This window comes from Hordeum vulgare, chromosome 1H (genome assembly GCF_904849725.1).
Source record: "Hordeum vulgare subsp. vulgare chromosome 1H, MorexV3_pseudomolecules_assembly, whole genome shotgun sequence".
Taxonomy (NCBI): Eukaryota; Viridiplantae; Streptophyta; class Magnoliopsida; order Poales; family Poaceae; genus Hordeum; species Hordeum vulgare.
The window spans coordinates 503,547,675-503,572,843 of record NC_058518.1 but is presented as its reverse complement, the minus strand read 5'-3'; the positions used below and the strand labels follow the sequence as shown (position 1 = coordinate 503,572,843).

General features: G+C 47.1%; 3 protein-coding genes across 3 annotated transcripts; 1 reads left to right on the top strand and 2 right to left on the bottom strand.

Annotated features, from left to right (window-relative positions):
• Positions 1-6,175: 6,175 nt before the first annotated feature.
• On the bottom strand, positions 6,176-10,941 carry LOC123450761 (pre-rRNA 2'-O-ribose RNA methyltransferase). Its single transcript, XM_045127865.1, has 11 exons — positions 10,407-10,941; positions 10,235-10,282; positions 9,981-10,136; positions 9,838-9,884; positions 8,938-9,100; positions 8,781-8,842; positions 8,456-8,642; positions 8,277-8,366; positions 7,900-8,033; positions 7,595-7,727; positions 6,176-7,478 (listed from the first exon to the last, which is right to left on the bottom strand). Exons 1-11 carry the CDS (start codon positions 10,878-10,880, stop codon positions 6,414-6,416), a joined length of 2,559 nt encoding a protein of 852 aa, XP_044983800.1. The 5' UTR covers positions 10,881-10,941; the 3' UTR covers positions 6,176-6,413.
• A 193-nt stretch (positions 10,942-11,134) lies between these two features.
• On the top strand, positions 11,135-14,319 carry LOC123450750 (GTPase ERA-like, chloroplastic). Its single transcript, XM_045127857.1, has 9 exons — positions 11,135-11,487; positions 11,770-11,915; positions 12,043-12,183; positions 12,265-12,378; positions 12,468-12,593; positions 13,221-13,319; positions 13,409-13,510; positions 13,802-13,882; positions 13,976-14,319. The coding sequence occupies exons 1-9, from the start codon at positions 11,181-11,183 to the stop codon at positions 14,060-14,062; spliced, it is 1,203 nt and encodes a 400-aa protein (XP_044983792.1). The 5' UTR covers positions 11,135-11,180; the 3' UTR covers positions 14,063-14,319.
• A 532-nt stretch (positions 14,320-14,851) lies between these two features.
• On the bottom strand, positions 14,852-17,266 carry LOC123402354 (probable WRKY transcription factor 31). The gene is made up of 4 exons (XM_045096273.1): positions 16,982-17,266; positions 16,739-16,846; positions 15,725-16,330; positions 14,852-15,631 (listed from the first exon to the last, which is right to left on the bottom strand). The coding sequence occupies exons 1-4, from the start codon at positions 17,264-17,266 to the stop codon at positions 14,852-14,854; spliced, it is 1,779 nt and encodes a 592-aa protein (XP_044952208.1).
• Between the last annotated feature and the right edge of the window lie 7,903 nt (positions 17,267-25,169).

Below are 25,169 nucleotides of genomic sequence, written 5' to 3'. Positions count from 1 at the left end.
ATAATTGTATTAACAGGAAACAGTAATACATGTGTGAATAAATAGATCACAATGTGTCCCTAGCAAGCCTCTAGTTTGCTAGCTCGTTAGTCAATAGATGATCATGGTTTCCTGGTCATGGGCATTAGATGTCATTGATAACGGGATCACATCATTGGGAGAATGATGTGATGGACAAGACCCAATCCTAAGCGTAGCACTAGATCGTAGTGTTCGTATGCTAAAGCTTTTCTAATGTCAAGTGTCTTTTCCTTCGACCGTGAGATTGTGCAACTCCCGGATACCGTAGGAGTGCTTTGGGTGTATCAAACGTCACAACGTAACTGGGTGACTATAAAGGTGCACTACGGGTACCTCTGAAAGTGTCTATTGGGTTGGTACGAATCAAGATCGGGATTTGTCACTCCGTGTGACGGAGAGGTGTCTCTGGGCCCACTCGGTAGAACATCATCATGAGCTCAATGTGACTAAAGGAGTTAGTCACATGATGACGTGCTACGGAACGAGTAAAGAGACTTTCCGGTAACGAGATTGAACAAGGTATAGGTATACCAACGATCGAATCTCGGGCAAATTCTATACCGACAGACAAAGGAAATTGTATACGGGATTGATTGAATCATTGACATCGTGGTTCATCCAATGAGAGCATCGTGGAGCAAGTGGGAGCCACCATGGGTATCCAGACCCCGCTGATGGTTATTGGCCGGAGACGTGTCTCGGTCATGTCTGTCTGTCTCCCGAACCCGTAGGGTCTACACACTTAAGGTTCGATGACGCTAGGGTTATAGGGAATTGTTATACGAGGTTATCGAAAGTTCTTCGGAGTCCCGGATGAGATCCGGGACATCATGAGCAGCTCCGGAATGGTCCGGAGGTAAAGATTGATATATAGGACGGATGGTTTCGGACACCGGAAGTGTTTCGGGCGTCACCGGTAACGTACCGGGACCACCGGGACCACCGGAGTTGGCCCCGGGGGTCCACCGGAAGGGGGCAACGACCCCGGGAGGTTAGATGGGCCAAGTGCGGGAGGGAACCAGCCCCTAGGTGGGCTGGTGCGCCCCCCACACTCAGCCCAAGGCGCAGGAGGTAGAGAGGGAGGGAAACCCTAGGCGCTGGTGGGCCCAAGGCCCACCTAGGGGTGCGCCACCCCTCCCCCTTGCCCTGGTCGCCGCACCTCCCATCTGGGGGGGCTGCTGCACCACCTAGGGTGGGAACCCTAGGGGTGGCACCCCCCTCCCCTCCTCCTATATATAGTGGGCACTTTTGGGCATTTGGAGACAGAATCTTCCCTCTCTCTTTCGGCGCAGCCCTGCTCTTCTTTCTCCTCCTCTCTGCCGGTGCTTGGCGAAGCCCTGCCGGGAGACCTCGTCTCTCCATCGACACCACGCCGTCGTGCTGCTGGAGATCTTCCCCAACCTCTCCCTCCTCCTTGCTGGATCAAGATGCGGGAGACGTCACCGGGCTGCACGTGTGTTGAACGCGGAGGTGCCGTAGTTCGGCACTAGATCGGAATCACACCGCGATCTGAATCGCCGCGAGTACGACTCCATCAACCGCGTTCTAGTAACGCTTCCGCTTAGCGATCTTCAAAGGTATGAAGATGCACTCATCCCTCTCTCGTTGTTGGTCTCTCCATAGAAAGATCTGAATATGCGTAGGAATTTTTTTAAATTTATGCTACGTTACCCAACATATATGATGTTAGGACGGCACACAAGTGTGCATATCATTCGGCACTTGTGTGCCATCCCAACGCCATATCGTCCTACTAATCCAACTTGATTAATTGGGTCCATCCAATTTAATCTAATCGGTGTTCCATTCATTACCTCTTCATTGTTGCCGTATAAAAACTTGTATAATGGTGTAAAAAATACAATTACATAGTAGTGGCGCTGGACAGAAACATGAGTTGTTGCTACTTAGGTGTCAAACAAGCGCTACTGCTATTAAAATTAGTAGTAGCGCTGCTTAGAAAATGTGTTACTGCTAAATATTAGTTGTAGCGCCTTACAACTAGCGCTTGTAGCCGCGCTACTAGAAGGCAAAAATCCAGCGCTATTGCTAAGGTTTTCCCAGTAGTGTTGGCAAAGAGATAGTGAGAGAGAAAACATCGATTAGCTAAATGGAGTGTGGTTTAGCGTCCCAAAGACCAAGGCGGGTTGGGCATTCATGACCTTGAGGTTAAGAGTAGGGCCCTACTTGGTAATTTTTTGTTTAAATTACTTACAGAAGATTGGGTATGGCAAACCTCATCACAAGGAAATATGTGGGCTCCAAGGTGGTGTTCCAAGTATACTGAAAGCCTAGGTATTCTGACTTTTGGGCATGTATAATGGCTACGAAGAAATATATTTTTTGTTATGGATCTTTCTCGATTAAGGACGGCTCGGAAATTAGATTCTCGGAGAAGTGGCTAGGAAATTCCAATCTCCGAGAAACAATATCCGTGTCTATACAATATTGTGTGTCACAAGGATGATACTATCGCCACGACAATTGAATCATTTCCACCAAATGTGACACTTAGAAGGGATTTAATTGAACCCAGAATCCAATCGTGGAATATCTTGCTCCAGCGGTTGTCCAGAGTGCATTTGTCACATGGGTCCGGTGTATTCCTTTGGAATCTATATGGGAATGGACAGTTTCCTGAACCCAAGAATTCAAAATGACAAGTTCCTCTTTACCCAGAAAAAAAAGAACCACTTAGAATAGCCAAGCAAATTATATTTGTTGAGAAATGCAAAATGATATGGAGATAATCCTCATTATTTATTTTGACCCATTGTATTATTTCCTTGTGTATTCCTGTAGGAGGTTTTTGTACATGTGTCTTTAATTTCCCTTTTATCATCTCGTCCAAGAGAGAAAGTTTTTCTAATTCTATGAATCTTTCTAGAATCCTTTTTTCTTGAATATCAGTTAAGAGAGTTTCAGATTGCCTGGTATTCCACCAATTCTTAATCCAAAGTTCCAGACATTTGTTAAATGAGGAAGAGACCCCCAAGTCAAAAGTACGATAAATACAAGATATAGTAAAGAAGGCAATGCTTTCTTTTTTTCATTCTCAGTGAAGTCTATGTATAGATCATTAATCCAGGATGAGGTGTCGGCTGATAATAACAAGAAGATCTGAAAGATAAAGATACCGCTTAAGAATAAAAAATTGCATGGTATCTACGTCGCGGAATCATTTTTACTAAAGATAACCTCTTATTAAGAGGAATTGGCATGGAAGTCAGCAATGTGTTTTTTGTCACCATGATGAGAAAATAAAGCAGGTATTCTTCCAAAGCAAATTGGCTCGTTCTATATGGTCAATCGTCTAAATAGCCTTTGGCTTGTATCCTCCTTGTAGTGTTGATAGTGTATTTGGCACTGGCTACATGGGATTGATCACATGTTTAAAACTCTTCGCAAGATGGACGCGCTCGCCGTTATTTGGTCGCTTTGGCTATATATATTTTAGTGATAAGGTTTTAACGATAAAAATACTTCTTTTATACAGGTTATCTACAGATGTATCAGAACTCTTTGTTTATGGTCTTCTCTATAACACGTGAAGAATCGGAACCTTTTATGAAGGTGTATACATGATTAAGGATACGGCGATAGATACCTTTTTCCAACATGGACGGCAGCATGATCTGAGGATCCCCCCCCCCCTCCATTTTAGGCGTTATACGGACTGTGCATATCTCTTCGTATTTCGCCTTTTTTTATTTTCGTTTGTATGAAAGAACATTGTTTGGCCGTATACATCTTAGCTATGAAGAGACCGGACGTAATGCTTCAATCTTTGAAGCAATAAGTAGAGCGTCCCTTTTCAGAAAAAGAAAATTTGTATCCTAGCTAGCTTGCATGCATTTGACAACCGTTCATCCACTCACCCGCGATGATGCATGGGTAATGAATCTGTGGTGCGTGCTCTGCTCTGCTCTCCTCACATCATCAACGGGAGCATCCATCCCTGCTCCGAACGTGGCCGGGGACCGAAGGAATGTGTCTATCTTTCCATCTCCAATGGTGTTGGAAAGGGAATTGACAGAATGCAATCCTGCTCCTCCTGGCTTGCCGCTTGCTCAACGAGCCCTGGGAGGCTGGGGTTTGCATCGGATGCACTGGACAGTGGAGAGGGCGGCGGGCGCAACTTGAGTTGGGTTTGATTCTTTCTGGCATGTGAACCGGTCCACCGGAGATCTCTTGCTCGGAATCATATCTGCGTAAAAGCCACACGAAAGATGGAAGGATTCCCCGTCATATTTCGAACAATCGGAGCAAGAAAGCCTTTCAGGAAGATGCTAGCTAAGTGCATATATACTTGCTGCATGCATATACAGTGTTTTCACAGCCATGGTCTGTAAAAAGGTTTGTTCTGCCTCCTACAGGAGGCATTTCTATTGCAGTTTTTTACCAGTTCAATACCGTCGAGAGAGTTAACTCCCTAATAAGAGTCCCACAATACCATACGTACGTATTCTCTTATAATAAGATAGTCTCATCGCAATACACTTCATATGTGTATGTCAGTAAAGCACGACCTTTTTTTCTCTTGCGAGGGGTAAAACAGAACATTATCTTATATACAATTGTCACAACCTTAATATGGTCGCCCGTGCAATCTCAGCGCTTTCTTCATGACAAAAGTATGCAGAAAATATGGACATAATCGACAAACCTAACCCTTTGGATGAAAAAAAAATACAAACTAGACCGTGTTTGAATTTTTTTTGGCGGAGCTAACCCTTTTGGTAACGCCACAGGCCGCGGCGTTTCTTCTTTATTTGAAAACGCTAGCCTATGTTGCGTTGCTGGCCTGGTCGAAACGATGCGTGGCAGGGCAAAAACGCCAGCCTATGTTGCGTTGCTAGAAACGTCAAGGGGGTATGGCGTTGCTACCCCATTAAGAAACCCCATGGGATGTGGCGTTTCCAGGTGCGGTGGGGGCGGACGCCAACGTGGATGGGAGTGTGGCCCTAAGACTAACGCGTCACACAGTATAGTGTGGGCGTCACACAAAAGGGTCAGCTCCGCGAAATTTTTTCAAACACAATTCAGTTTGTGAATTTTTTCATTCTAGGATCAGATTTGTCTATTTTGACGAAAATATATCATGGATGCGTGTCCACTAAAATAAGCAGAATCTCTCTCTCTCCCTCTCCCACCCTCACTCACTCGCTCCCTCCCTCCCTCCCTCCCTCTTTGTGTGTCTCTTTGTCTACAATTGATACTAAGGTTGTTGTAAACGTGTTTCCATATATCATAATTCATCAAAAAAAAAAAGGGAAGATCCTTGGTTTGACAACGGAGTCTTGTCTCCTTCAAGTGAAAAGGGAGATAGATAAGAGAGGGGGCATCTCATATCGTTGAGAATAAGTCATCTTGTACAGGAAAAGCTGCCTTTTCTATCTGCACGTTTGCTTCTGATTCTTTGGCCAAAAATATCATCCATCCGTTCATCTCATGTTGAGGCTTGATAACTAGCACTACAAACACCATCTTCACAAAAAGAGCATACTTTTGGGCTCTCTCTCTCGGCCATCATTAGTTGGTACAACCTCCGTCCCTAAATATAAGTCTTTTAAAAGATTTCACTAGGAAGTTACATACAGAGCAAAATGAATGATCTATACTTTAAAATATGTCTATATACATCCGTATGTAGTCCAGCAGTGAAATTTAAGACTTATATTTAAGAACGAAGGGAGTACATAGTATCTTTTCTTTGCCAAAATGCCAGTAGCCTTGCATCGGACTGGATTCTGCCCTGCCCTGCCCTGTGGCCGCCGTCACTGCATCATTGTCTGGCTGGATTCCAAATCTTTGGAGTCCAACAGCTCTGGGATCCGGATTCGCCTCTCTCAACAAGTTGCTATGGGAGATGGGAATCAGAGTCCAGCAGATAGTGGAGGACGTCGCTATGCCAGGGATTCAAAGCTACCATCCTTTCTTTTCACCTGAAAAAGAAAACGGCGACCTTTGACGGTTTTTGGCACTACACTAGTCCTCACCAATGCATTCATGCTACTATTTGCTTCATGCATACTGCTGCCACAAATATTTAGCTCCATGTGTCCTAGCTTCCATTTCGGTCTATGCTTACTAGAAGGCCACAAAAGCAAGCAAGTTTTAAGGTAAGTTCAGCATGGTTATGGTACTGTCAGGATTTAACCACAATCACAAATTATTGTCTGCAAATCGTCTCATTACAAGGGTAGCAACTTACAAAACTTTTCTGACAGGCCGAAAACAGCTCTAATAGTAGCAACGTATATATAGCATAACAAAAACAGCTAGCAATCTTAGACTTGCGGGCTAGCCAGACAGGCAAAACTTTCGGCAGCAGAGAGATAGCTATCCAACAGGCGACATGCCCAGCATCCATATGCCTCTTGTCACACTACTCAACGCGGCGCTTTGCCGCCACCGCCGGCGGCCTTCCTCCCACCACCACCAGCCTTCCCGCCTTTCTTCTGCCCACCGCCTTTGCCGCCGCCGGCGCCCTTCTTCCCCTTGCCGGCGCCACCTTTGCCTTTCCCGCCCTTCTTCCCCGACCCGGCGCTCCGCTTGTCCTTCTTCATCCGCGGGTCCACCAGCACCTTGCCCTTGCCGGTCCTGACCTGGACACCCTTCTTGGCCACCACATACTCCTTCTTGGGCCGCTGCGTCGACACTGCCTTGCGGTAGATCTTGTCGATCATCTTGGCCTTGGACTGCTCGTTGATGTCGCTCTGGTCCGCCACAATGTCCGCCTTCTGCCGCGCCTTCTCCAGCTTCTTGGCCGCCACACGCTTCTTGCGCGCCTTGGCTTCCGCCACCTTCTTCGACGGCCGCGCGTCGATCTCCCTGAACTGGGCCTTCATGGCCGCCACCTCCTCCTTCGTGATCGGCTTCATGGGCACCGTGTGCCTCTTCTCGTCCTCGGCGAACCACTTAGGCAGGCCCTCGTCATCAAACATGTACTTGTTGTAGGCGTCGTCCAGTATCTGCTCCCTTTGCTTCTTCCTCAGCATCTTGTGCGCGTAGGCCAGCACTTCGGCCTTGGTGTCGTCGTCCATGTCCTCATCTAGATCGTCCGACTCGTCAGAGGATGAGGATGAGTCATCTGCAGCTCGAACTGGCTCTGCTGCTACCATCTCAATATCATCTTGCTGCAAGCGCTGAGCTTTAGTCGGTTTCTCTTTCTTTCCAGAGTCTAGTTGTGCTTTAGCCAGGACTTCCTTCTTTCCTGAATCCGTCTTCTTCTTCAAATTCTTACGCGGCTTCTCTCTTTCATCTTCACTGTCACTTTTCTCAGCAAGGTCAGCTCCTAATTCTGCAAACAAATCCTGACCAAACCACTGCCTTTTCATCTGCTCTTTTGTGGGCTTCTCTGAATCAAAAGATAATAAAAGGGGGTTGGTCTCCTGATCTTCATCTTCTTCAGAACCTTGGTCCATGTCAACATCGGAACCATCATCTTCACCTCCCTATCAAAAGTTGTATAACATATATAATCATCAAGTTCAGTCAATTTGCTGTTGTAAAGAAGATATTGGGTTTCAAACGCAAGAAAAATTCATGTGGATTAATGTAGGTTATTTACCTCTAACAACTCTGTATCAGCATCAGTATTGATTCTCTTGGCACGTTTGCGTTCTTGTTTTACTTCTCCACCTTTCTTTGTCACAAAACGTTCGTAAGCTTCATCAAGCATCTCCTCAAGTTGAGCATCATACCTGGTTAAAAAGATGCAGTGTTATGTATCTCTGGAATTTAAAGTAAATTCTGGAAGTGATGAACTTATGACCAAATTTGCACTAACTTTAGTACAAAGTTGAGTCATTTTTGAGTCACTGATTTTGGGACGGAGGGAGTATTATTTTTTGGTGTGGGTGTCTGAAAATTTACCTCTGTTGTTCTTCATCAGAATCCATTTCCTCATCAGAGTCTTCATGAGTTTGAGTCTCTTCATTCTCACTGTCTCCAGAGCCATCTTCCGCATTATACTCGGCTGACTCGACAGCTTGAAGATCTTTTCCACCCTATAAAGAAGTATATATCACTGAGTTTGCGAGCACAAACCACTTGAACAAGTAAAAGCTAAAGTAAGGCATCAAAGCTGGGACAGTAACTTGTGAGAAATTACAACAGAACCAAAATCACTTTTCCACATGTGCTTGCCAAATGATAATATGGGCTAGATGACTTGTAAGAAAAACTCTCCTGAGAGCAAGAATGATGAACTCAAGTCAAAGACAGGTAGGACTACAAAAACAGCAGGATACCTTGATAGCCTTAATAGAAAACAAGTCAGAATCAGTATATCCCTCTTCTGTAGCATCAATTTGCATTCCTGTTGCCTTGCGTGTTTTATCCTGGAATGAAGAGACTAGTATATCAGCGCACAATTCAAATCAACGCCGCATGCAGCAAATGATATATTTATACTTCATAATGTAAATACCTTTGCACGACGTCTTGACAGACGCTTCTTCTCTCTTCTTTTTTTTCTATCAATGAAACTCGTGAGTTCTTCCATTTCCTGTAGAAGTTGGTCATCATCGTTGACCTTGGTCTCTGTTGCAGTACCATCAGCCTTTGGGGTAACTTGTGAAGATGACGACAGTGCTTTCCTTATGCGTATGCGCCACCTAAAATAATTGTATGTCAGTTTCATGAGATTCGGAGGATCAACCTCTCCACACAACAAACTAATAGTAATAGACATGCCTGCATAATCATAATGTAGAAATAAGTTTGATGAGAATAGAATAGGAAAAGATACTTACTTCAAGATATGCTTGAAGCTATTTTTATCCAGCACACGTAAATCATCACAAAGATTTTTTATCTGGCACACAAAAAAGTACAATCAGCCAAAGTTATAACCAAGATAGAATACAAGCTAGGCAGCAGGAATACAGAGCAAAGGCATTAATCCACTACCTCATCTGTAGTAATCTCATGATTCTTGATAGGCACAGATGCTGCATCATCAAATGAAATTTCTGTGACAGAACCAAGAAATTCCAGTGGTGTCTGAGCATCAGACCAAATAAAATCAGATGCCAAACCAACTTTCCTTAATACCGTAACTCCTTCATCATACCTGAATGAATCATATACAATAGCAATTTAGAAAAGTGGATCTCGCACCAAAGTGGATTATATAATTCGAAGTCAAAGTATAGTAGAAACTAGAAGGGACCAGTATGTTCCAATAATTTCATTTCTTTACCATTAACCACTTAACAAAATAGCATAAAAGAGGAAATTTATCAGGGTCAAATTTCATATGGCTAGCTGCTTATTTGCCTCTAAAAACAGAACTGGCAAAAAACAGGCATCGTTTAGTCTACAGAAATCACATTGCGGGTGAATGCATGCAACCAAGATATGCAGAGAAATGTTTTCACACATGTGATACACCACTGCAAAATGTGTTGTTACCCTTAGTGTGAGAAAGGGAGAAGACATGCCAGATCCAAATATAAGTTATATATCCTACTCACTGTGCTGTCGCCTTATGGACACTAGCAAATGCACCAATATAGTCGGTCACTGTATGAGTTCCATACTGAAGACGATGTAATACTTCATGGGCTTTAAACAATATATGTGATAAAATTACAGAACTAGCAAAGCATGATGTTCCCTAAATCTTGTACTTGTATCATTACACCAGGCATGCTTATGTACTATAGTACGAGGCACTGAAATACAAATAAACTGTTGTAGCATGACCCATATTCCTGACGCATTTGTTGAGGCACTGAAATACAAAAGCAGTACTGCAAGAAAAATGAATATGCAAACTCATGTGATCACATAAGAAGGCGTACTTACCCTTCACGCTGTCTCTTGTCCTTTTTAGTACCAAGTACATCCCTAGGCTGCAGAAACCAAAAAATGAAACATTAAGGGGATGCCAACACATAAAAGAAAAAGGAGAAATCGATTGACTAACTGTGACAAATGTTTCAACATACCATCTTCTTCTCAGGTTCAACGTTGAACAGGTGCTTTATATCAAGAAGTTCTGGAGCAATCTTTGCAGGCGCTTTGTATTTCAGACAGATGATGTAAATTTCGGCGGATGTGCCACGACTCGCATTAGGTTTAGTCACCTCAACCTTCTCAAACAGCTGAAATGCAAATGGGTTTGTTTCATGCGTCAACACACTACTGTAAAATATTAAGTAACAACACAAGCACTTTAAGAAAACCTGCGTCCAATACACACCTGTTTAAGACAGAACATGATAGCATTGTAATCCTGCGACCTGAAGACCTGTTGACAAGAATAAATACAGCTGATTTTGATATGCGCACTTCACACAGGGGAAAAACAGCATCAAGAAGCACTTGCAGTCCATGGTGCCTATTTTTTCATAACGGATTCGGCGTTTTGATACCTTGGTGATGAAGGCGCCCTTGGGGGCGAGGAACATGGTGGCGAGCCGTACGGCGTCGATGACGAGGGCGGACTGGGTGGTGGCCTCCTGCGCCCAGGCGCCGCCGACGTTGGGCGAGCCGTCGTGGAGGACGACGTCGAAGGAGGCGACGCCCTTGGAGTCCATGAGCTTGCGCACGGCGGAGCGGCACTTGGAGGTGGTGATGTCCTCGGTGAGGGAGTGGGCGCCCCGGATGGGGCGGATGGGGACGAGGTCGACGCCGACGACGAAGGCGCCGACGGGCGCGTGGTTGACGGCCACCTGCACCCACCCGCCGGGCGCCGCGCAGAGGTCGAGCACGGCCCGCGCCGTCGGCAGGAACCGGAACCGCGCGTCCAGCTGCAGCAGCTTGAACGCCGCCCTGCTCCGGTACCCCTGCTCCTTGGCGAGGTGGTAGTACTTGTCCTGCCTCTGCTTCCCCTTCGCCTTGCCCATCGCCGCCGCCGCGCGCCGCCGCCTCCGACGAGCCTGTGGGGGAGGGGGAGGAGGGAGGGGATGGAGAGCTAGGGTTTATGCCGGGTGGGTTCTGCTCGGCCGCCTCGGCCGTTTTGTCGGGAGGACCGAGACGGTTGAGCCTTGACGGCCCGATGGGCCTTAGTGGGTGTGAGCATGGGCCTTGGATTAATTGGGCTGTGGGCCGCAGGGCGAAACTAAAACATTTTGGGTCGTCGTCTCCGGCCACTCTTATCCCATCGCCACTTCTTCACCTCCGCTGCTTGCTCTGCTCTCTGCGCGATGGAGCTAGGCCTCGCGCTCCGGCTCGCCGCGCCGCCGGCGCGTCTCCCCCGCCGGTGTACTGCACCGATGTGCGCGCCAGGAAGGAGCGGCGTCCGCGCTGGGAGTAGGAGGGCTGGGGCTGTGTCGACGAGCGGGAGTGTGAGCTATGCGGCGGTTGAGGACGAGGAGGTGGACGAGGGTGAGGAGGAGGAGATGGCGAGGCCGCGGCTGGAGCTCATAGAGAAGCCGGACCGGAGCCTGGCGCTGCTGGACGAGTACGAGTCGGAGGAGCTGGGGGCGGCGCTCTGCGCCAACCACCGCAGCGGTGAGCCTTCTTCTCCTCTCTGGATTTCAGCACTCCCTGGCCAAGTGGATTATTTCAGTTTGTGATGCGTCAAATGCGATCGGTAGCATTTTTGCTTCAGTAAAATTGAGGAATTTGTCATTGTGCGGCATAAATAAATGACAATTAAGAGGAAAAGTGCCTCCTGCAAAACATTTTTTTTTTACAAGATTTCAGAGGAAACGGCTTGTTTGGTTTATACTAATTTCTGAATGACAATTGCCATGTTATAATACTATGAGTCTGTGCTGTGTGTTTGCACAGGCTATGTTGCTGTGTTGGGGAAACCGAATGTCGGCAAGAGCACCCTGATAAACCAAATTGTGGGTCAGAAGCTTTCGATTGTAACGGATAAGCCGCAAACCACGCGCCACCGCATTCTTGGTATATGTTCGGAACCAGAATACCAGGTACAACCCTTTAGTCTCTAAGGCACCTGTAGAGTTCATTTGAAATGCAGTGTAAATGAATGTACCCACAGAGGATAATACCATGTTGATTTCTTAATGCTAATCTGAGTTATCATCTAGTTTGCAGATAATACTTTATGACACGCCAGGCGTCATTAAGAAGGAAATGCACAAGCTAGACTCGATGATGATGAAGAATGTCCAGAGCGCTATTGGCAATGCAGACTGTGTGATTGTCGTCGCTGATGCTTCCAAAGTGCCTGAAAAGGTAACTGTCAACAGCAAAAATAGAGAAACCAGATGGATGTCTTGAGTCTACCTTACATGACGTCGCCTCTCCGTTTTTTAGATAGATGATATGCTGGAAGAGGGTGTGGGAAACAAAGAAACCAAGGTCCCTGTTGTGTTGGTACTCAACAAGAAAGATATGATAAAACCTGGAGAAATTGCAAAGAAACTCGAGGTAAGAAATTTCTACAGAATAGAAGAGATGATTCCCGTGATTTCCTCTGTATACAGCGGTACTTATTTCTTTGACAACTCTTTTCACAGTGGTACCAAAAATTCACTGATGTTGATGATGTTATACCAATAAGTGCTAAATTTGGTCATGGAGTTGATGATATCAAGGAGTGGATACTGTCAAAGCTTCCTCTGGGTCCTGCTTACTACCCCAAGGTAACACCATGGAAGATGCAAAAGTTTCCAAAGCAGTCTTAGTAATATGCATGGACAGCCATTTTCTTTGTCATGTAGACCTAGCAAATCAAGTAGAAATGTGCAATGAAACTTAGTAACATACATGAGTTATTTATTTATTTTCCTTGGCCTTAATATGCAAGAATCAACACCTTTTAATAATACGGATTAATCAGCGGCTCAAACATTTTGGCTGAGAATGTCTACCTGATTGCTGATGTGCTCATGCCAATTTGAATCCTAGAATTGTTGTTTTCATCAGTCTTTCCTTTAGTGAGATGTACTAATCGATCTATTGTGTAGGCGATGCGGTAGTTTTACATTTTCTACTTGAAGTCATTATGATGCTAAAATCATAGTCTGGAGCCTTTGTTGGCTAGATATTGTTTTTGCAGTTTTTTGGCATATATGTTAAAGGTGGTTCAACACATTTGCTCTATGATCTACAATGTGTCATGTTTGTTCATTAGATGGTGCATTACTGCATTTTGATGTTAAGCTATAGACAGTACTTGTTCCAGGGTGTTCATTTTGGTGTTAAGCTACAGCCAGCAAGTCTTGAGATTACAAGACACTAAATATAACTTAAACATGTACTTGTTCCAGGACATAGCCAGTGAACACCCTGAGAGATTTTTTGTGGGAGAAATAGTGAGGGAAAAGATTTTTCTTCAATATAGGCAGGAAATTCCATACGCATGCCAGGTATATCTTCTGGTGATTTCCTCAGTTTAGTGTATAAGCTTATCCATTTTGCTAGCCTGTTTGTGTGATGTAATTTCTGTTTATGACAGGTTAATGTTACAAGTTACAAAAGCAGGCCTAGTGCCAAGGATTTTATTCAAGTTGAGATACTTGTTGAGAGGGAATCACAAAGAAGCATTATACTTGGGAAGGTAAAGCAGTTTAAAAAATCATTCTTGTGCAGGCTTGAATATTTCAGGATTACAAATTCAGTGAAGTTAAGCATAACAAGAAATTGAAGGTTTTTGCACAAACTACCTTTTGGGAATTTCGTGAATTGTTAAATGTATGTTTTGAATAGATGAAACAGAAGTATGGTTGATCTTATTATTGGAAAAGGTTTTGGGTCATAAATAAGAAGATATATTTGGGGGAATGAAACAGTTCCTAGCTTGGATATTTTAACGAGCAAAACAATCATGCGCTATATTACTCAAACGCAGGATGGGAAAGCCATAAAGACACTGGCTACAGCATCAAGGCTTGACATTGAAGATTTCCTTCAAAAGAAGGTTTATCTTGAGGTCATAACTTCTTCCTTCCTCTGTAGCCATGATCACCCTCTATGGTATTGTTGTAGAGTAGTTTCTAATCACCGCATACTATGTCTTGAACAGATAGATGTGAAGGTGAAGGAAAACTGGCGGCAAGATGAACGGCTTTTGAAACGTTACGGCTATGGCGGGGAGATCCAAGCGCTATAAATACAAGCGTGCCATCATCATCACGTCATGAGAGTAGGAAATAGTCCTGTTTCTTCTTTTCTTTTCCTCTTCCCCTTGTTGAGTTGAGGTATTTAGGTGTTGAATGCAGGTTGAATTAGATCAGTTATTAGTCAGGAACTCTTACCAAATTTTGATGTAAACATCACCATGAAATCATTGCTTCTCCGTCGAAATTGTATTGAGCTCTGTCCCTGTAGATAGCCTGCAGTGGTGCAATGCCAATTCAAACCTCTGTCTGTCTGCTGAAGTTGCTTCACGCTTCGCCTTCTTGGGGTTGTTTGGCTCCATGAATTGTTCATCTGTTCGCTGAAATCTGCGTCAAAATGAAAACGGACGCTTTGCAAAATTCAGGCCAAGTCTGTCGAATCACAGGAGCAGAGTGCTGAGGTTAATTTCATCTTCGAGATAATCATCAGCGAAAACAGTTTATCTTGATTGAATAGCATCTTGGTTTGAAGGTCTGAACTAAAGCCACCTCATATATTCTCATCAATCAATCTACCACAAAATTTTGTTACCCCAAAGTTGCTGCTGCTGCCGCTGCTGCTACGCCTACACAAATGAACTAATAAAAAGGAGCAAATGCCCAAGCAAAAAATTCTCATCTCCTCCGATTCCGGCAGGGCGGCTGCCGGAGGGGAGATCGGCGGTGTGCAAAACTAACCAAAAGAGAATGCCAAGACTAAACCCTGATCAAAATTTGACTGAAGCAAGCAAAAAAGAAGCAAAATTTGAAGCGAGCAAACGAGCTAGATCTTCTGGATCAAGCTAGCCGGTCGTGTCGTCTCTACTGCAGCTGTCTCCGCCGCTGCTCACCAGCGGCTGCACGGTGCCGCTGCTCCCCCCGGCGGCCGTGGCGCCGCCAGCGCTGCCGCTGCCGCTGCTGCTGCCGATGTAGGAGGTGAGCGCGGCCGCGAGCACGGCGGTGAAGTTTGGGTCGGACGCGATGACGGCCGTGGCCGCGTTCACCGTGTCGGCCAGCTGCGCGCCCCCGCCGCCCCCGTTGGTGCCGGCCACGGCCTGCACGGCGGAGAGCTTGGACTGATCGTACAGCTTCTGGCCGAACAGCAGCGGCAGCGACACCGGCCGCGCCGCCTCGGCCAGCGCCGCCTGCAGCTGCGCGGGTTCCGGCGCGCGCGGCGGCGACGCGCCTGGCCCCGGCGCCGTCTGCGTGAGGTCGAGCGTGACGGTCGGGAACGGGGCTGACGCCGAGATGGTGGCCACGCTGGAGGAGCACGGCAGCACGGCGCGCGCCAGGAAGTTGGACCCGCCCGCCATCAGCCCGTCGGCGCTGGGCATGGACCCTGAGAGGAGCATGGACGCCGCGGCCGCCGTGGTGGACGCCATCGCCATGGCCGCCGGCGGCAGCGGGTGGTTGTGGTTCCCCTCGTACGTGGTGATGAGCACCGTCCGGTCCTCGGCGCAGCGCTGCACCTGCTTCCGCACCGGGCAGCCGGCGGCCATGGTGCACCGGTAGTAGGCGCGCGGGCACGGGTTGCCCTTGGCCATCTTCTGCCCGTACTTGCGCCACTGGCACCCGTCGCTGATCTGCAAGACCATCGCAAAAAAAACAGTTAAACCCATTAACCCAGACCATGCCATGCTTCATGGATGACGAGGAGGAGGAGGAGCGGCACGTACCATGGCGGCTTCGGAGCGGGCGCGCACGGAGACCCGTGCCTTGCGCATGGTGGCGGCAGCCGCAGCGGCCTCAGGCGGGGGAGGCTCGGGGCCCTTGGCGGCGGGGAGGAACTTGGGGACCTTGCTAGGCAGCCAGCCCTGCATGGCCTCCGGGCTGCCGCCCCGCTCGTGGTGACCGTGGTGCTCGAACGACGGCAGCGGCATGAGGTCCGCCTTGCCGGCGCCGACGTTGCCATGGCATCCGGCGTAGTCCATGGCGCCGTCGGGGCCGACGGCGAGGAGTGGGTTGCTGCTCGGCGAGGCGTCGCTGCCGCGGGCGGGCCGGGGCTCGTCGGGCGACGAGGAGGAGCCGAGGCTCATGAACTGCCTGGGCACCAGCTGGGTGTGGCTCCCCGCGTCGAGGAGCAGCTGCTGCTCCCTCTTGTCCGGGTCGAACTGGTGGGCGTGGGCGTGGCCATGGCTGCTCCTCTGGTGCTGCTGCTGCTGCTGCATGAGCGCGATCTGCATGTGGAGGGAGCTGCACTTGGTGTTGGCGTTGGCGAGCATCGTCTTGAGCCGCTTGTTCTCCTCGTTCACCCGCGCAAGCTCCGATTTTGCCGCCGCTAGCTGGCCAAAGTCATAGCCACAGAGGATATATAATAAGTCAAACGAGTCAACGTACGTACGTACCCTTTTTTTTTCCTCCCTCTATCTATCTATATTTGAAAAATCTCAAACGGCTTAGACTCAGTCAGCCTGGCTATTTTTCTGTGTGGCTAACGCATTTTTATTGGCCGGAACTAACTCGGATTTGTTGAGGAACCCTCAGTTTCTGATGGGTTACAATGTAGGAGTAGTAATATTGTGATTTAGTGCATATGTTTTTTTAAATGTAGGGTTTTTGGCTCTTTTCGTCTGTTATTTTGGACGATTTTCGGAATTTGAATTCCATGGTTTGTACTCCGGTTGTAGGATCTTATTATGGTTGATGATTTGAAAATGTATCCCGACGGCACCGGGAGATTAATTAATTACCTCGGCCTTGGCCTCCCTGTGGTCGTCGTCGTTGGAGGAGACGCCGTCGTCGACGGTGGACTCCTCGCTGCCGCTGTTCCTCCTCCGGCCCCCGACGTGCAGCCCCATCTGCAGATCCACCGATCGACAAGAACACGATCCGTCGCGCATGGATCGGGAAACAACACACGTTAGGTCAAAATCAAAATGAGGAAAATACGTTTCGATCCACACGATTGATGGATGCATCGGTGGATCACGTACGTCGATGCCGAGGTCGGCCCCTTTGTTGCTGTTGATGACGCCGAGGTCGTCGGCGGCGGCGTGTTCCTTCCTGTCCCGCTTCTCCTTCCTCATCTCCGTCTCGAAGAAGTCCATCTCGCCGACCACGACCCGGCGCTCCTGCTGGTCGCCGACGTCGTACCCCGCCAGCCCGACGGCGGCGGCGGCCTCCGACGGCAGCTCCCTGCCGCAGCCGAGGGCGGCGTTGGCCTTGCGCTTGAGGCCGGCGGCAGCGGCGACGAAGGACGAGGAGGACGACTGGTCCATTGACAGGAAGGAATCGAGGAAAGGATGATGGCGATGGCGATCGATGGAGGAGGGGGAGAGCGGATGGACGGATGGAGGTGGGGCGCAGGTATAAGAAGGTGGCGGAGGGGGACGCGTGGCGGTGGCGGGTCGATCTTAGTCCATCATTCTAGGCAGTGTTGGCGACCATTGACCTGAGCAGTCACCCTTTCGACGAGAAGAGAGAGGAGAGAAGAGAAGACAAGAGAGAGGAGGAAGTCCACATGCTGCACCGCAGAGAGCGGGGGTGGGAGGAGACCAGACCACGCATCGCCATGCGGTGCCCATGCAGCAGCCGGACGGACCCGGAGGAGAGCGAAACGGTCAACCGGCGACTCGCATCGGTCGCCTCCCTCCCCTGGCGATCCGGGAGAACGAACGGGTTGGCTACCCTCTTCCGTTTCGTTTCAGATTGTTTGTTATTCGCGGCGGACCAGCGATCGACCCCGGTCGTCAGTTGACAACTTCTCCCACGAATTCATGCCACATCACATCACTAATATGGGTTCTCATAATTTACACTAAGACATGTACAACTATTTGTTCTCTTGTCTTGCCAATAAGACATGTACAACCACGACCAAGGTATCAGCCTAACCATTATATCAAATCCAGGTCGTACACTAAAATTTAGACTAATATAAGCGGGATCGATTTTCCCGGATTTAAAATGCTCAAGATATAGAAAATGGAAGAGGTTAATAGTTATTTACACTTGTTTGTTAATAAATAGAGTATATCTTACTTTTAGCATGCAACCAGATGACATAGAGAGGTATACGGCAATATTCTAAGCATTTCCATGAAATTTAAAATATAGTAAGACTACATGTGACTCCTATATACCTAAAGGAGTCATCCCACTAACTTGTTTATCTTGACATGCAAGCATGCCAGATCACCAAACAAATATGAATGGATCCACCTCAACATGCAACCATGCATGACAAAATACCCACCACCACATGCAACCATACATGGGGCAAAATCATTATATTATTCTACTTGTATTCAATAAATATTTACAACGGTACATGATCAAATATAATAATCACTATGTGTTTTAAATTTTGGTTTATGTGTTATTAATCGAAATATTCATAGTCCACATAATTAAATCTCATTAAAATATAATACAACCGATTCCTGTAGCAATATGCAAGGTACCATCTAGTTACCTATAATTTTGCAAGACTAGGATATCTTTCAAGGTAGGGGTTATGTTTCGACTCGTAGCACGGTAGGGGTTATATCTCCTTTTACTTTTGTCTGTGTTTCAGAAAAATTAAATGTACACATTTCAAATTACTTTTCTTAAATTTCTAAAAGTATTCATCACACATTTAGAAAATGTTTATGTAGTGTAAAAATATTGTTTGTGTAACATTTGAAAAATGTTGATATAATTCAAAAAAATAAAGTTTTGTGACATTTCAAAGTGTCACATGTTCCATCAAACTTTCACAACATTTTAAAAAACAATGTAAAAAATGCTTCACACCATTCAAAAAACATGTTCAATTTGCATATAAAATGTTTAACATTTATTTAAAAAAAATATTCTGATATGTAGTTGAAAATCTATCGTCTTGTATTTAAGAAATGTTCAACAAGCATTAGAAAAATGTTACCCATGTATAATAAAAATGTGGCCATGTATTTGAATAAAGAAAAAAAACCAATAAAGGCTTTAACTCTAGGACATGGTCTTCACCTTGATTCTCTATGACCTAGGGAAATAAGTTGAAGGGTTTTAGTCCATAGGGTTAAGTCAAGTTATACTAGTAGAAAACAAGGCTTCAGTCCCGGTTTCAGAGGATCTTTAGTTTCGGTTCTACAACCGGGACAAAAGGCTGAAACATTTAGTTCCGGTTGTGTTACGAACTGGGAGTAACAGTGCTCCATGTGGCCGTTGTGGGGCGCGAGGGCAGGAGGACCTTTAGTCCTGGTTGGTAACACCAAGTGGGACTCAAAGTCAGCCACGCGTCAGCAGCTGCCAGACGATCGTTTTTTTTTATAGGAGGGGTTTGGGGGTGTGACAGCCCGATGCCGACGTTCCAGAAGCTTCCCCTTTTCTTTCCGTTTTCGTCTTGTGGGTATTTTCAGTTGCCGCATCATCATCGCATCATGCGCATCATCTGCATTGCATCGGCATCTCCGTTGCCGCCCGTTTTCAAAACTTGCATCCGCTAGTAGTTGCCGGTCCTCGTCGTTGTCCGTTCTGAGTCCGACTGCACCCGCACGTGCCCGCGGCACCGTCGAAACCCTGTTTTTAAAGTGCGTTTAAAACTTTCTCTGATCGAGGTGATACTTGGCACGCGGTCGCGATTAGTTATAGCTAGGCCGCCTGTCGAATTTCGTCGCGATCGGAGACCGTCTGGTACCCGAACGGTCGACCGTAGCGGCACCGTCTTCGGTTATTCGTCGGACGTTTGTCGGTGTTTTTAAATCTGTTGTTGCGCCGCCCGTTCTCCCTCTCGTCTCCGGACATCTACACAACACGGCCACTTAGCATGTCCCGCGTTCGGAATCGTCCGAATCCGACCCCGCGGTTGGATCCGGAGCGCGATTCCGGTTAACCGAGCCCCCCGTTTGTCTATATATAGACCCCTTCTAATTTTCGGACAGCCTCCCCCTAATCCTGCCTCGTTTTTCCGCGCCCGAAACCCTAGCCGCCTTCCACCCCCTCTCTCTCTCCCCTCAGCCTCTCCCCACCAGCGCCGCCGGCCCGCCCGAGCCCGCGCGCGGCCCCGCCGAGGCCCATCCGGCCGCCGCACGGGCTGCAGCCGCTGCTGTGTGCCCCAGCCACCCGTGCCCGACCTGGATCCTCGCCGCCCCAGGCGTCCCTGTGCCCCGCCGCCGGCTGCGGCTCGCCGGAGAGCCGAGCCACAGCGCCTCGTTGCCGTTCGCCGCCTCCCGTCCCCGTGGACACGCCTCCTCCGGCCGTCTCCCGCCGCCGCCGAGCCCCCAGCGGCGTGCCGGAGCCCCGCCCTCTGCCAGATCCGGCCAGAGTAGACCGCCGCCGCCCTTGGAACAGCCGGAGCAGCGCCGCGTCTTCGTGCCGGCCACCGGATCCGAGGCCCCCCGCCGGAGCCGCCTCCTCGCGCCCGTCCCCGGCCCCTTGCGGCGCCGTCTTCGCCGGAGGCAAGCTCGATGTCGCGCCGTCCAGATCGGATCGAGGCAGTGCGCCTCGCCCTCCCGTAGCCGTGTGGGCTTGCGCTTCCCTCTAGGCCTGGCCGAGCCAGCCCAGGTGCGCCCCGGCCCAGCAGCGTCGAGGCCCAGGCCGCCTCCCCTCACTTTGGCCGGCTTCCTCCAGATCTGGGCCGAAGCCCATGGTGAGCCTCACCCCCCCTGCCATCTATTATACGTCACCGGCGAGTGTTGCTATCCTTCGCTCATGTCTTGTTTGGGCCTCGAGGTGAATTCGGCCCGTGTAGGTTTTTTATAATTCCTGTGTTTTAATTCTTTTCCAGAAATAGGCTATATTTCAAATGCCCGTAGTTTATTTTCCGTAAGTCGGATCGAGGTGATTTTTATATGGTTTTGGGGTAGCTTCGCGAGTAGAACACGATTATCCAACTTGCATAATTATTTGAGTTAGTTTGAAGTGCCTAATGCATCTTTGTACGTGCTGTTTTTATAGGTTTCGCCCCGTAATTATTTCTCGTGCGTGTCCGGTTAGTCCGAATGCCTTAGATAAAATGTTCATGCTCTAGGGACCCATTTTCCATGTATTTTAGGGCAGTCACTCGAATTTTTGCGTGTAGGGAATTGCCTCTAGTTTATTTTCCCATATATAGGTTATTTTTCCCGCATTAATGTGTGGCTTTATTTTGTGTTGCAAACCCCACATATTTTATATGTTTCCGGGGTAGAAAAATCCCATGAATTTTTCTGTGCAATTAGTTTTAACTTTTGAGTAAATTAGTTCACGCGATATTTTGCCGTTATGCCCTCTTGTTTAATTCGTAGGATTTATTCCGGGCGTCGTTTGACGGAGTTGTCAACTAGAGAGTTGATCTTGGATGTTTTGGTTAGCCCCTGGTTTTTTTGGTTGCATTAGAAATGCATGTTTAGGTGTTGTTTGCTAGCTCCCAAGTTGCTAGAAATAGTGCTGTTTTAGAGAAGCTGAAATATTTCTAAGTCTGGAATCTATTATATTTTGTTGCTGTCTTGTCTTGCTTGCATCTTGTGATCTGTAGCTCTTTTGAGGTTGGTCCAATGGAGTTAGTTGTACCCCTTGTGTTTCTCTAGCATGCTGTGAAGTCTCGTGCCATTTGGAGACATGTAGCTTAGGTTTTTGCTGCTGTCAATATGCCTTCAGGCTGAAAACTGCACTGTCATGAGGTGTTATTTTCACTAAGTCTGAAATAGTGCGTGAGATGTCATTTTGTGTCTTCTTTTCCTAGTGCTCCTTGCTGCCATGATAGTTGTTGTTAGTTGTTTGTAGTAGTGCGTCTTTCCCTCTTTCATGCCATGCCTTGCTTGAGTTTATTGGAGTTGTGTAGCCGAAGTTGTGAGGCGTAGAAAATGCTATGTGGCTGATTTTGGCAGATTGCAGTCAATTCTTGTTTTGCTCGTAGTTTTTGAACTGTAGCTCCGATTAGATCGTGTCCTACATGAAACTTGCTTAGAATCTCGTGTAGTTTCATTTTCTCGTGCTTTTTTTATGTGTTGAAGTGCTCGTAGCCGCCGTTGCACATATTTTTGCATTCATGCCATCATATCTTGCGGTGCTTGTATCTTTTGATCCGTAGATCCGTTGGAGATGTTCTTTATGTGTAGATTGCTTGCCTTGACGCGTAGAATGACGTGAACCTATTTGTTTTGCTGTTTAACAACTAATTAAAGGTGTTAATTCAAATCTGGACAGAATTGTAAATTAACATGTGAGGTCGTTTCGGAGGTGCTATATGTCATTTCCGACCTCACTTAAAATGCCTAGGTAGGTAGTTTAACTTCCGCTTCACCTCTTTCATGTTTGACAACATTAATATTACCGTGTAGATAACCAGGAGTGAACTAAATAATTAACGTGGAGTTTCGTCAATATGCAACTCATGCATATTGAACTTCACTTAATGTGTAGTTTTGATTGTGTGAAATTGTCATGCGTGACTTGCATGTATTTAGCCGCTCATGCATCATATGTGTTGTGCATCGTGTGGTGAATTCCATGTGTTGATGCTTGTTTCCGGTTTCCCACGTCTCGATAGAGTTCCGCAAGCGTGTCGGATGCGAGGACCCGTTCGACTACGTCGGTTCGTCTGCTTCACGGTGGCATTCTTCTTCCTAGCGGGATCTCCGGCAAGATGATCATTTCCCCAGATACCATTACTATCATTGTCATGCTAGTTTTACCGTTTCTATCGTTATGTCTCGTTGCCTATCACATGTTAAAAATCAGCCTCTCAACAATGCCATGAAACCTTCAACTGTTCGACCTAGCAAACCATTGATTGGCTATGTTACTGCTTGCTTAACCCTGTTGTTAGCGTTGCTAGTTGCAGGTGCATTGCTTCCATGTGAAAGCATGGGTTCCTTGTTATATCACCATATTTAAATGCTATTTAACTTAATGCACCTATATACTTGGTAAAAGGTGGAAGGCTCGGCCTTTCTAGCCTGGTGTTTTGTTTCACCTTTGCCCCCTTTAGTTACCGGCTACCGGTGTTATGTTCCATAATTGAGCGCTCCTAACACGATCGGGGTTGTTATGGGGACCCCCTTGATAATTCGTTTTAGATTAAAGCTGGTCTGGCAAGGCCCAACATTGGTACTACATTTGCATAATCACCTAATAAATTGCATAGGGACTTTCCGAACCCCGAGGATAATTTAATCAACCCCCGGGCCAGTGCTCCTCATGAGTGTTGGCCCAAAACAGAGCACTGTGCGGGGCCACCGCGAGGAAACTCGAGGTTTGGCACTTGTACGCGTCGCTTATCCGTCGTGTCCTGAGAACGAGGTACGCGACTCCTATCGGGATCGTCGACACGTCGGGCGGCCTTGCTGGATTAGTTTTACCTTTGACGAGATATCTTGTGCATCGGGATTCCAGTGATGCTTTGGGTAATCTCAGAGTTGAGGTTTTCCACTAGGGAATCCGACGAGATTGCGAGCTTCGTGATTGAGGATTTCTATGCGGCTTGTGGTAATTTGTGATGGACTAGTTGGAGCACCCCTGCAGGGTTAAATCTTTCGGAAAGCCGTGCCCGCGGTTATGTGGCAACGTGGAAACTTTGTTTAACACTGGTTCTAGATAACTTGAAGTTAATTTAATTAAAATATGCCAACTGTGTGCGTAACCGTGACTGTCTCTTTCGTGAGTTCCTTCTCCGATCGAGGACACGGTGGGGTTATGTCTGACGTAGGTAGGTGTTCAGGATCATCCTTTTGATCATCAGTAGTTCACGTCCGTTATGCGTAGATCTTCCCCCTCTTATTCTTGTACCCGTAAGTCTAGCCACCAAATATATGCTTAGTCGCTGCTGCAACCTCACCACTTAACCATGCCTCACCCATTAAGCTTTGCTAGTCTTGATACCTTTGGAAATGAGATTGCTGAGTCGCCTGTGGCTCACAGATTACTCCAACACCAGTTGCAGGTACACGTAATGGTTACTTGACGCGAGCGCGTGATTGTTCATTTGGAGTTGCTTCTTCTTCTTCTTCTTCATCGATCTAGGATGGGTTCCAGGCCGGCAGCCTGCGATAGCAAGGATGGACGTCGTTCTTATTTTTCTCGTTTGTTTTCGTCCGTAGTCGGACCCTTCTCTTACTCTTGATGATTATGTAATGTACTGATGTGACTCTGATGTAGCTTGTGGCGAGTGTAAGCCAACTCTTTATATATCTCATCTTTTCAGTACATGTACTTGTGACGATATCCATTCTTGCGACACGACGAGATGCGCTTCTATCCCTGATGAGGCCCTTGTGCCAAATTGAGGATAGGGTCGCATCTTGGGCGTGACAAGTTGGTATCAGAGCAAGGACCGACCTAGGAGCCCCCTTGATTGATCGAACTTCGCCGAGTCAAGTCTAGTGAAAAAAACTATTTGAGTCTAGTTATATATCGGGGAGTAGGATTCTTTTTTCTCCTCTTCTATGCTCTGGTGAGGAATCTTGACGTAATATTTTAATTCTACTCCTCTTCTCACTCAAAAAAAGTTTAGGATCACACGGATATTCTTGGGATCTATATGATGCCGATGTGACGGAGTTCTGTCTTGGTGCCTCCTGTCTGACTTGATTTTCTTCCGGGGAGTTGAGCTCCAGGGGATTCTTGAGCACATCGTTATCATTCAGATTTCTTGGTATCTCAGGATGAAGGATGTTCGTAATTGCTTCAATACTAGTAGTGGCGAGATAACCCCGATGTCCCCAGTACTGGTGCAGATTGTTCGGGAGTACTGCCATACTTTGTATCGTTGTGATCACGAGGGTCTGTTGTAGATGAAGGTCCGAGATTCTGGTCGTGTGTTGACGGATGTGATACAAGTGATGGTTTAGTATAGGAGTTGTTGTTGGAATTATGCCCTAGAGGCAATAATAAATGTATAGTTATTATTATAATTCCTGTATCAAGATAATAGTTTATTATCCATGCTATAATTGTATTGAATGAAGACTCATTTACATGTGTGGATACATAGACAAAACACCGTCCCTAGCATGCCTCTAGTTGGCTAGCCAGTTGATCGATGATAGTCAGTGTCTTCTGATTATGAACAAGGTGTTGTTGCTTGATAACTGGATCACGTCATTGGGAGAATCACGTGATGGACTAGACCCAAACTAATAGACGTAGCATGTTGATCGTGTCATTTTGTTGCTACTGTTTTCTGCGTGTCAAGTATTTATTCCTATGACCATGAGATCA

Bases quoted from the DNA above. Each gene is read 5' to 3' on its own strand.
- LOC123450761 (XM_045127865.1), bottom strand. From the start codon at position 10,880: ATGGGCAAGGCGAAGGGGAAGCAGAGGCAGGACAAGTACTACCACCTC. The intron at 10,137-10,234 runs GTGTGTATTGGA...TTTGCATTTCAG, and splicing joins TCATGTTCTGTCTTAAACAG to CTGTTTGAGAAGGTTGAGGT. The intron at 9,101-9,837 runs GTAAGTACGCCT...TGATTCATTCAG, and splicing joins GACAAGAGACAGCGTGAAGG to GTATGATGAAGGAGTTACGG.
- LOC123450750 (XM_045127857.1), top strand. From the start codon at position 11,181: ATGGAGCTAGGCCTCGCGCTCCGGCTCGCCGCGCCGCCGGCGCGTCTC. The intron at 12,184-12,264 runs GTAACTGTCAAC...TCCGTTTTTTAG, and splicing joins CTTCCAAAGTGCCTGAAAAG to ATAGATGATATGCTGGAAGA. The intron at 13,883-13,975 runs GTCATAACTTCT...TGTCTTGAACAG, and splicing joins AAAAGAAGGTTTATCTTGAG to ATAGATGTGAAGGTGAAGGA.
- LOC123402354 (XM_045096273.1), bottom strand. From the start codon at position 17,266: ATGGACCAGTCGTCCTCCTCGTCCTTCGTCGCCGCTGCCGCCGGCCTC. The intron at 16,847-16,981 runs GTACGTGATCCA...GTGGATCTGCAG, and splicing joins GGGCCGACCTCGGCATCGAC to ATGGGGCTGCACGTCGGGGG. The intron at 16,331-16,738 runs GTAATTAATTAA...GACTTTGGCCAG, and splicing joins ACAGGGAGGCCAAGGCCGAG to CTAGCGGCGGCAAAATCGGA.